The sequence below is a fragment of the Ranitomeya variabilis genome, chromosome 2 (assembly GCF_051348905.1).
Source record: "Ranitomeya variabilis isolate aRanVar5 chromosome 2, aRanVar5.hap1, whole genome shotgun sequence".
Lineage (NCBI taxonomy): Eukaryota > Metazoa > Chordata > Amphibia > Anura > Dendrobatidae > Ranitomeya > Ranitomeya variabilis.
This window is the reverse complement of record NC_135233.1, coordinates 32,713,795-32,726,077: the sequence shown is the minus strand read 5'-3', so window position 1 is coordinate 32,726,077 and position 12,283 is coordinate 32,713,795. Positions and strand designations below refer to the sequence as shown.

At 43.5% G+C, this 12,283-nt stretch overlaps 1 protein-coding gene across 1 annotated transcript in view; it reads left to right on the top strand.

The window, feature by feature from the left end:
• Nucleotides 1-3,318: 3,318 nt before the first annotated feature.
• LYPLAL1 (lysophospholipase like 1) overlaps nucleotides 3,319-12,283 on the top strand; it is a 47,195-nt gene continuing 38,230 nt past the window's right edge. The window contains exon 1 of the mRNA XM_077282252.1: nucleotides 3,319-3,472. Coding sequence (XP_077138367.1) covers nucleotides 3,364-3,472 — 109 coding nt within the window. The 5' untranslated portion in view covers nucleotides 3,319-3,363. The remainder of the gene's footprint in view (nucleotides 3,473-12,283) is intronic.

Sequence of the window (12,283 nt, the reverse complement as noted above, 5' to 3'; positions counted from 1 at the left end):
TGCTGTTTGTTTGTGGCCTTTCTGTCTGAAGTTTAGTCTTTAACAAGTGAAACGCTGCTCAATTGGGTTGAGATCAGGTGACTGACTTGGCCATTCAAGAATATTCCACTTCTTTGCTTTAATAAACTCCTGTGTTGCTTTGGCTTTATATTTTGGGTCATTGTCTATCTGTAGTATGAAACGACGACCAATCAGTTTGGCTGCATTTGGCTGGATCTGAGCACACAGTATGGCGGCTCTGAAGACCTCAGAATTCATTCCTGTATCACATCATCAATAAACACTAGTGACCCAGTGCCACTGGCAGCCATGCATGCCCAAGCCATCACACTGCCTCCGCCGTGTTTTACAGATGAGGTGGTATGCTTTGGATCATGAGCTGTACCATGCCTTCCCCATACTTTTCTCTTTCCATCATTCTGGTAGAGGTTGATCTTGGTTTCATCTGTCCATAGAATGTTCTTCCAGAACTGTGCTGGCTTTTTTAGATGTTTTTTAGCAAAGTCCAGTCTAGCCTTTTTCTTCTTGATGCTTATGAGTGGCTTGCACCGTGCAGTGAACCCTCTGTATTTACTTTCATGCCGTCTTCTCTTTATGGTAGATTTGGATATTGATACGCCGACCTCCGGGAGAGTGTTGTACACTTGGTTGGCTGTTGTGAAGGGGTTTCTCTTCACCATGATAATACACACAGTGATGTCACAGTACAGGGATAATACACACAGTGATGTCACAGTACAGGGATAATAAACACAGTGATGTCACAGTACAGGGATAATGGACACAGTGATGTCACAGTACAGGGATAATAAACACAGTGATGTCACAGTACAGGGATAATGCACACAGTGATGTCACAGTGCAGGGATAATAAACAGTGATGTCACAGTACAGGGATAATACACACAGTGATGTCACAGTACAGAGATAATACACACAGTGATGTCACAGTACAGGGATAATAAACACAGTGATGTCACAGTACAGAGATAATACACACAGTGATGTCACAGTACAGGGATAATAAACACAGTGATGTCACAGTACAGGGATAATGGACACAGTGATGTCACAGTACAGGGATAATACACACAGTGATGTCACAGTACAGAGATAATACACACAGTGATGTCACAGTACAGGGATAATACACACAGTGATGTCACAGTACAGGGATAATGGACACAGTGATGTCACAGTACAGGGATAATACACACAGTGATGTCACAGTACAGGGATAATACACACAGTGATGTCACAGTACAGGGATAATACACACAGTGATGTCACAGTACAGGGATAATGGACACAGTGATGTCACAGTACAGGGATAATACACACAGTGATGTCACAGTACAGGGATAATACACACAGTGATGTCACAGTACAGGGATAATACACACAGTGATGTCACAGTACAGGGATAATAAACACAGTGATGTCACAGTACAGGGATAATGCACACAGTGATGTCACAGTACAGGGATAATACACACAGTGATGTCACAGTACAGGGATAATACACACAGTGATGTCACAGTACAGGGATAATACACACAGTGATGTCACAGTACAGGGATAATACACACAGTGATGTCACAGTACAGGGATAATAAACACAGTGATGTCACAGTACAGGGATAATACACACAGTGATGTCACAGTACAGGGATAATACACACAGTGATGTCACAGTACAGGGATAATACACACAGTGATGTCACAGTACAGAGATAATACACACAGTGATGTCACAGTACAGGGATAATACACACAGTGATGTCACAGTACAGGGATAATAAACACAGTGATGTCACAGTACAGGGATAATACACACAGTGGTGTCACAGTACAGAGATAATACACACAGTGATGTCACAGTACAGGGATAATAAACACAGTGATGTCACAGTACAGAGATAATACACACAGTGATGTCACAGTACAGGGATAATAAACACAGTGATGTCACAGTACAGGGATAATACACACAGTGATGTCACAGTACAGGGATAATACACACAGTGATGTCACAGAACAGGGATAATAAACACAGTGATGTCACAGTACAGGGATAATGGACACAGTGATGTCACAGTACAGGGATAATACACACAGTGATGTCACAGAACAGGGATAATAAACACAGTGATGTCACAGTACAGGGATAATAAACACAGTGATGTCACAGTACAGGGATAATAAACACAGTGATGTCACAGTACAGGGATAATACACACAGTGATGTCACGGTACAGGGATAATACACACAGTGATGTCACGGTACAGGGATAATACACACAGTGGGGTCACAGTACAGGGATAATACACACAGTGATGTCACAGTACAGGGATAATACACACAGTGATGTCACAGTACAGGGATAATACACAGTGATGTCACAGTACAGGGATAATGGACACAGTGATGTCACAGTACAGGGATAATACACACAGTGATGTCACAGAACAGGGATAATAAACACAGTGATGTCACAGTACAGAGATAATAAACACCGTGATGTCACAGTACAGGGATAATGCACACAGTGATGTCACAGTACAGGGATAATACACACAGTGATGTCACAGTACAGGGATAATACACACAGTGATGTCACAGTACAGGGATAATGGACACAGTGATGTCACAGTACAGGGATAATACACACAGTGATGTCACAGTACAGGGATAATACACACAGTGATGTCACAGTACAGGGATAATACACACAGTGATGTCACAGTACAGGGATAATAAACACAGTGATGTCACAGTACAGGGATAATGCACACAGTGATGTCACAGTACAGGGATAATACACACAGTGATGTCACAGTACAGGGATAATACACACAGTGATGTCACAGTACAGGGATAATACACACAGTGGTGTCACAGTACAGAGATAATACACACAGTGATGTCACAGTACAGGGATAATAAACACAGTGATGTCACAGTACAGAGATAATACACACAGTGGTGTCACAGTACAGGGATAATAAACACAGTGATGTCACAGTACAGGGATAATACACACAGTGATGTCACAGTACAGGGATAATACACACAGTGATGTCACAGAACAGGGATAATAAACACAGTGATGTCACAGTACAGGGATAATAAACACAGTGATGTCACAGTACAGGGATAATACACACAGTGATGTCACAGTACAGGGGTAATACATGTAGTGACGTCACAGTACAGGGGTAATGGCCATATACAGCCCCTTGCAGACAGTATGGTCCCGCGGGTGGAGCTGCTGTGACCCCGGATCTGTACCTGTGTAGTTGTAGGTGACGCTTTGTAGCCTCATTACAGTAACACTTGCAGTAAACCTGTGCACAGTGCGCATGCGCGCTGCGGGCAGTCACGTGATCGTCATGGCGGCCTCCTTGTCTCGCTGTGTGGTGTCTCCTGCTGGGAAGCACTCGGCCTCCGTCATCTTCCTGCACGGATCAGGTGCTGTCCCCTCTCTTCGTCCTCCAGGTGTCATCATTTCCTCTTCCTGCGCTGCTGGGGATGGAACCACAAGTGTCAGCAGAGTTGCTGCTTTGGTGTTGCTGGTACTTGTAGTTCTGCAGGCGCCAGGATTTGCCCCTTAAGATCGTGTTTCTCTTTATATAATGTATATTGTGGGGGAAGGTCACTGGGGGAGGAGGTGAGAGCAGGGGAAGACTTCACTTTTTTTTTAAAGGGTTTTTTCCCCTTTCCTTTAATAAATGTAGAAATGAAAAAAAATAAGTGAAACTCCTGCCCCCCCCCCCAAGCGAGCGGCTTTGGGGGTCCGAAGAGACAATGTCAGAGCCGCTAGACCTGGTGATGGCTCCGCGGTCATGTGGACGGAGCCGCAGGGTTGGGGATGACTCCGGTCGGTTACGGCTTTTGTTTTTATTTTTTTATTTTCTTGTTCTAACATTAACATTTAACCCTTTTTCAACCTGTGATGAAAATGTCATGAATTAAGAAAGGGTTAAAAGTTAGCAATGGGGGGGGGGGGGGCGGGACATGATTATCGGGGGGCCTAAAGAGACAAAACTATAAGTAAAAAATAATGTGTGTATATATATATATATATATATATATATATATATATATATATATATGTATATATATATATATATATAATGAAAATTCTGTCCCTGCATTTTTTTTACCACACCCCTCCCCCCCCCAAAAAAAAAATAATGGGAAAAAAACAAAAGTTAGTTATCACCGAATCCATAAAGATCATGTTTACGTGTAGGAAGCTAATTAACCCCTATAGAAAAAGTCATAAGGAAATAAGTAAATCAGCAGAAAAAGGTTTTTTTTCTACCGCAAAAAATGGAATAAAAAACTAACAAAATCTCACCTGTACCCCAAAATGAGGCCGATAAAAACGACTGCTCATTGCACAAAGAACAACAATGGAAGGACAAAAAACAAAGTTCTGAATCTCGGGGGAATGGTGAGAAAAAAGTTCTGAATTTCTTTTAACCCCTAAAATATTAAAGTAAAAAAACTGAGTTTAGTGAAATGAACTTCCCTGTGGGGACTGAAAAAATCAACTAAAAATATGTAAAAAAAAAAGTTTTTATAGATGTAAAAAAAATATAAAACTTCAAATCGCTTTTTTCTCACCTTAAAAATATAGAAATAACAAAAAGGAAGAATATATTTGGTGTCATGATGCTCAGAAAAGTCTGATCTGTCAAAATACTAAATAACTTCACCAAATCGGTAAACGCCGTAACTGAAAAAAAAAAAACAACTCCAGAATTGCCGTCTTCCTGTCACCACTCCTCACTGGAAAAACAAAAAAAAGGTCAAACTGTGTTCTGCACCCTGAGTTGGTATCAATAAAACCATCAGCTCATCCCAAGAACAGTCCCTTACACAGCTCCATCGACAAAAATAAAAATGTTACGGGTCTTGGAAAATGACAAACCCCGTACATTTTTGGTGCAGTGTTTCTTTTATGTGTTTTTTTTAGTGCAGAAATTCAGGGATTTTGCATTTAAGAAGGCATCCGCATTATTTTGAACACGCTCTTTCTGGCTCCCAATAGAAGGAGAAAAGCTGACAACAGTTCATTATCAGGTTTAAAGGGAACCTGTCACCCCTAAAATCGAGGATGAGCTAAGCCCACCGGCATCAGGGGCTTATCTACAGCATTCTGTAATTCTGTAGATAAGCCCCCGATGTATCCTGAAAGATAAGAAAAAGAGGTTAGATTATACTCACCTGGGCGGGCGGTCCGATGGGCGTCGCGGTCCGGTCCGGGGCCTCCCATCTTCTTACGATGACGTCTCTTCTTGTCTTCACGCTGCGGCTCCGGTGCAGGTGTACTTTATCTCCCTGTTGAGGGCAGAGCAAAGTACTGCAGTGCGCAGGCGCCGAGAAAGGTCAGAGATGCCCAGCACCTGCGCACTGCAGTACTTTGCTCTGCCCTCAACAGGGAGATAAGTACGCCTGCACCGGAGCCGCAGCTTGAAGACCAGAAGAGGACATCATCCTATGAAGATAGGAGGCCCCAGACCGGACCGCGACGCCCATCGGACCGCGACGCCCATCGGACCGCCCGCCCAGGTGACTATAATCTAACTTCTTTTTGTTATCTTTTAGGATACATCGGGGGCTTATCTACAGCATTCCAGAATGCTGTAGATAAGCCCCTGATGCCGGTGGGCTTAGCTCACCCGCGATTTTGGGGGTGACAGGTTCCCTTTAAAGGGGTTTGTCTAAGGTCAGGTTGAAAGTCTGCAATCGCTCCATGTGACTGCAGTATTGACGAGCAAGTATACTCGTTACTCGAGATTTCCGAGCATGCTCGAGTGGTCTCCGAGTATTTGGATGTGCTCTGAGATATAGTTTCTGTCTCCGCAGCTGCATGATTTGCAGCTGCGGAGACAGCCTGAATACATAGGGGTTGCCTGTTTGTTAGGAAATCCCCACATGTATTCAGGCTGTCTAGCAGCCGCAAATCATGCAGCTACAGAGACAGAAACTAGATCTCCGAGCACATCCAAATACTCGGAGACCACCCAAGCATTCTTGGAAATCTCGAGTAACGAGTATACTTGCTCATCACTAGACTGCAGACTTCTAGATCCCCACAAGCTGTTGGGAATGTCCTCTGCTGGTGGTGAGAGCAAGCGATCACATAACCATAAGTAAGCGATTTGCCTACTTCCGTCAACATTCCGACTAGACGTGTGTGATCTCGCCTGATGCAAGGCCGAGGACTTCTAGTTGGCATGTGACCATGTGTATGCAACTCTCATACTTGTGGCGACGTGACCACCAACGTGTGAGAATCCCGACGGTGTTTGGTGCACACGATGTGAGGATTCAGAAATCTGCAGCCGCATAGAGTGACTGCAGACTTTCAGCCCAATCCTGGACAACCCCTTTTAAAGACGCAGCGATTGACACGTGTAAACACGGCTTCAGTAATGATTTCAGAGATGAAGGAGATGTCAGAACTCTGACACATGCGCCCCCCATAAATCATCTGACCGCACCATTATCATTTCCAAGTATCGGTGCCCAAATACCATTGGTGCCAACAGTCCCTATAACAGGGCTCCTGGATCAGTGTTTGTCAGCCGTAGTGCCCGTCTCATTTCTTCCTTGTAGGCAGTTTTCTTAAAATTCTGGAAAACCCCTTGACTCAGTGCAGGTAATTAATCCGGTGGCTTTATACGACCATAACTCATTTTGGTGGTCACTGTGTAAGACTCCCCTCGACCTTGTTTTTCCATGTGTCATGTCCCAAGCCGTTAGCTTCCCCGTAAACCGAAGTGAACATTCGCGTTCTGCAATCATGCATTTGAAGACTCGTTAATTCTCTTTGTACCTCGCGCGGCCGACAATCATAACGTGCAGTAATTCCGATGTTAACGAGCTAGGCGCCACTAATGGGCATGAGGTCATCTGTGAGTCAGCGGCCGGCGCTCCGCTCGGAGGTTTTCTATTCTTATTGAGCATGAAGGCTTTCGGTTTTGGGCGCCGTGTTACATCTGTGCTGCTGCTTTCTGACACCAGATTATGTCTGGAATTAAGCAATTAAGAAAAAAAGAATCCTACGTGATTCAAAGGAGCTTGTAAGTGGTGGAGGAGAGAGCTGTACGGCATTGCTTACCTACGATGGTATAGTGACCCCTCTCTTTCGTTACGATCTGATTGTCGATGACAGTGGTCTGTACACAAGTGCTGGCATTTTGGAGATCATTGAAGGGCAGGAGTGCGATACATTTTTTGGAACGATTGATGAGTTCACTGATTGGCGTGAAACGAAGTAACCCTTTATGGATGTTATCAAGAGACTTCTGTCCTCGAGAACCGACCCATCCATATATTACATGGTTGGCCATTCATATCAGTTTCCAAATGTGATGCCATGTGTTGGTTGGCTGCATCGCTCACTTACTGTAGGCGAAACGTCACCTTGAAAAAAAAGAGCGCTGGAGCAGCGCGGATCTTGATGACTAAGCTACTCTTTCTTTGTTGTATGAAATGCAGCCTTGTCCAACTTTCAGAACCACTCCAAGAACTAAGGGGCCCTATAGTGCATTAGCTATCCCATTGCTTTCCAGGACAGGTGTAAACATTTCCATGAAATATATGGTTATATGGAGCTTCTGTATAGCTTCTCCACTATTGGTTCTTACAGCTCATCGTCACCTCGATTCTGCTGGTGAGGAGGAAATAGAAAATTTGGGTCCCCTGTACTAGCGAGCATGGGAGTCCCAACAGTAACATTCACCACCTCACCTGTGCTTTCTAAAACCTTGTAATTTTCTCAGCATATTGATTGCAGAATCCAAGCAGAAAATATACAACAAATCCTGTGACTTTTTAGAATATTACACCTTTACCAGTTTTCTCCTCTGTAGGTTCTGCCTTTAATTTCCAGTTTTGTCTGAGCTCTGAGTGGAGGCTCCCATGATGAATGATGTCTCCCATACACGGCAGACACAGAAATGAGGGATTCTTGCTCTTCTGTCTCCATGTAACTCTTGCTCAGAAGCAGCAGCATGGAAGACATTATTCAGCAGTGCTGAGCATGATAGCTGTGAATCCAGTTCTGGGATGAGATATAAGTGGAGGCTCCCATGATGAATGATGTCTCCCATACACGGTACACACAGACATGAGGGATTCTTGCTCTTCTGTCTCCATGTAACTCTTGCTCAGAAGCAGCAGCATGGAAGACATTATTCAGCAGTGCTGAGCATGATAGCTGTGAATCCAGCTCTGGGATGAGATATAAGTGGAGGCTCCCATGATGAATGATGTCTCCCATACACGGTACACACAGACATGAGGGATTCCTGCTCTTCTATTTCGTTGTAACTCATGCTCAGAAGCAGCATCATGGAAAGCATTCAGCATTGCTGAGCATGGTAGCTGTGAATCCAGCTCTGGGAAGAGATATAAGTGGAGGCTCCCATGATGAATTATGTCTCCCATACACAGCGCACACTGACATGAGGGATTCCTGCTTTTCTGTCTCCATGTAACTCATGTTCAGAAGGAGCAGTGTGGAAGACATTATTCATCAGTGCTGAGCATGGTAGCTGTGAATTCAGTGTTGAACATAGTAGCTGTGAATCCAGCTCTGGGATGAGATATAACGCTTAGGCTATGTACACACAGCGCCTTTAAGAACCACTGACTTTTCCAAGGGGAAAACCTTTCGGGAAAACGCTGGCAATCGTTTTCTTAAAGCGTCTTCTCACACGTCTTTTCAGTTATTTTTGTGACAACTCTGCTGCTGACTTTGCTCTGTACTCTTCCAAAGACGCCTGAAGAATGAACATATCACTTCTTTTACCCGGTACAGAGTTTCCTAACTTTGTAGCGATTAAAAGAAGTGAGAAAAGACAGAACATGTGCGCAGCTTGTTCATTTTCACGTTGCTGTGCATTATGTTCATTTCTTTGCGGTGGACGCACATATTCTTACTTGTAAGCAGTAGCACCAGTCATCGTGTGCTTGTGCCTATATTGCTCGCTCCCTCCACGCCTTCATAGACTTCCCTGGGCAGCTGTAACCTGATCCATCAGTGAGCGGGCATTGGTTTTCCATCTTGAATGGATGCATAAATGGGCGAATCTCATCTGACACATGTATGAAACCAGTGCATGCTGCTATATTTTATTTTTTTTTCACAAGAACATTTGGGGAAAAAATTGCTCATCTGTGCTGCTGAAAATACAGTCCTGTGAAATAGGTGAGGGATGTCACGAGACTACCCACTGTTTGACTGCAGCGGTCAAACACATTTCAAGCAGGAAAGACAGTCTGCAGCTCTCTCTTCCGGCTCAGGTTGGCACGTGGCAGCTGATTAGCAGTGTTCACAATAAGAAATAGCCGTTAATGTTATGTTTAATTTTTTTTTATTTTTTTTTTTAGAAAATGTATCACTTGCCGTAAATATGTATTTTTCTCTGGAGTTAACGCCGCTGTTCTCCTGCATCCGGCGATGTTTCTCTTTTGTTCCTGCGCCTCTCCATTCCTGAGATATGGCTCTTTCTTCCCTGTATGTACCTCCAGGCTTGTTAGCCAAGTGGGCGTTGCTCTTAACCGTTCTTTACAGCTGTGTTCTATTGACCACACCCAGTTGTAAAAAAAATAAATTGTGCTATATCCGGGGAGAATGAGGTCATATCTCGGGAACGGAGAGGCGTAGAAACAAAAGAAAAACAACGCCGGATTCAGGAGAATGGCGGCATTTATACCAAATCAATAAATAGTGTATTTATGAGAAGTTGCAGATCCTTTTTAAATGTTTTTACATTACTGATTTTCAAATTCTGAGTCGATTGAGGTCATGGGTCTAAAAATTGTGCCCAAAAATGAAGTATCTGCCACCCATCTACTGTTGTATGAGTCGTATTTTGCTAGTTACTTGTTTCGGGACTTTGTCATTTTACGCCGTGATTAGCTGGAGAACTTTATATCCTCTGGTAATCTCCTTGTATATGTTTGAAATGATCCGCCGGGGTTTAACTTTCCAGAATAGAGCATGGGCCTGATCATTAGTTAATCCCTTAAACCAAAACACTCTTCTCATTTGCTTTCTTTAGGCTTCGCTTATTTGAGGATTGTTCCTTGGTTCGCTAGTTGGCGTATTTGGCATCGTTATTACTCTCTGTTGTTTTTATGGGGGTTTTTTTTACTGTGATTTCTAGCAATGTTTTTGCAATTTTGACTAAACACACAATAAACAAAAGTTTATTAAATCTGAAAATCCTTTCTTGGTGGAGGTCCAGTCTGCAGAAAAATTACGTTTTGAAGACATTTTGTTGATTTGCTTTTTTTTTTTTTAAAAAAGCTACATGCTGCGCAAAATGGATAGTAAGGGAAGAAAGTAGATGAGACATAACAAAGAACATCAATAAAATATAGATAAATTCAGAAAATTGAGCATTTGGAGACACTAAAACAAGAGAAGTCAGTGAACATACTGTGGCGAAAATAATGGATGTTGTGAAAAGTAGAGGAGTATCAGTTCACTGCTTTTAGGCTAGTTTCACATTTGCGTTTAAAAACGCGTTTAAAACGCAAACGCAGGTGGTGAAAAAACGCATGTAAACGCGTGCAAACGCTACGTTTTTTAGAGGCATGCGTTTTCGCATGTGGTAAAAAAAACGCGGCGTTTTGACGCGTTTACATGCGTTTTTTCCTGCGTTTGCATTTTTGAAACGCATGCTGAGAAGTGTGTGACAGCTGCCAATCATCAAAATCATCTAGAAAACCCACTATAAATAGAAATAGCTAGGGTTGGGGTTAGGGTTAGGATCCCTAGGGTTAGGGTTAGGATCACTAGGGTTAGGGTTTGGATCACTAGGGTTAGGGGTAGGGTTAGGGTTTGGATCCCTTTATCACCTTGATGGTGGGGGGTGGCTTATCAGTGTGTATTCTTGTTTTTTTCTATTGAAACGCATGCGTTTACATAGACAGCAATACGTTTTTTTGCCGCAAAAAACCACGCCTCTAGAAATTACTACATGTTGCATTTCCGCAACAAAACGCAAGCATAGAAACGACGCATGCGTCGTCAAACGCGGCAAAACGCATACAAAAAAAAACGCATGCGTTTTTAATGTTAAATATAGGGAAAAAAAACGCATTTATTTTTTTGCTCTAAAACGCAGCGGCAAAAAACGCAAATGTGAAACCAGCCTTACGTAAAAGGGCACACAGTCCCTTCAACAAACTTTACATAAATCAATAGTCCAGGTGAATATAAGAAACTTTGTAATAGAACCATATTTCTTTAATAAGATATTTCTCCATTTAATAGCCACTTCTTTCCCTACTCTATCAGCTCATTGTGGTGCCTGGTTACACAACCTATTATACTCTATGGGGGGGAGCAAGAAGCAGAGTGAGAAAACAAGCAGAGGGAGACACAAAAAGATCATGCTGAGCTTTCTAATAAGTCTTTTACTTCAACCCCAGAACTGGATTCCCATCTACACAGCCCAGTACTTTTGTTTAATTTCCTCCAAGCTGGTACTGCTGCTTCTGTCTATGTGGAAAAAAAAAACAAGAAGTAGGCATTTCTCTCTATCTGCTAGATGGTATGTCAGAGACGTTGTAGCAGTAAGTCGGCACCAACCAGCTGAGAATGAATTGCAAGTTACGAGACACAGCCTGCAGAGGGTGAATCTTGTGAAATATCCATGATACATGCCATATCCTGGCCAGATATAGTAATATTCTACAACAGCTTATTCTGAAAAGTTACTTGAAAGTCCAATAACTCTTAAAGGGAACTTGTCACCCCCTCCTGGCGTTTTTAACTAAAAGATCCATCTTGTGCAGCACTAATACTGCATTCTGTGAAGGTGGCTCTTCTTTTTGTGCTCCCTTCCAAAGCTGCAATATTAACTTATAATTTTCGCGCCATACCTTTAGTCTGTCCGGGGGGCACGTCTTTTCCCCCGGACACAACCGCCTCCCAGCCATCAGTCAGCCCCTCGGGGCGCTGCCTCCTCTGTCTTCAGTAACGTACCCGGCGCCTGCGCTATAATTCCAATTTCGGGCATGCGCAGTTTGCGCTGCCCTTTGACTCACATCACCTGATGGAAATCATCTCGTGCCTACGTGTACCCGAGATCCCGCCCCGCAGTGTGCCCAAAATTGGAAATTACAGCGCAGGCGCCGGGTGCGTTACTGAAGACAGAGGAGGCGGCGCCCGGCACAAGGAATGGTTGACTGATGGCTGGGAGGCGGTTGTATCCGGGGGAAAAAACGTGCCCCACTCCGGACAGACTA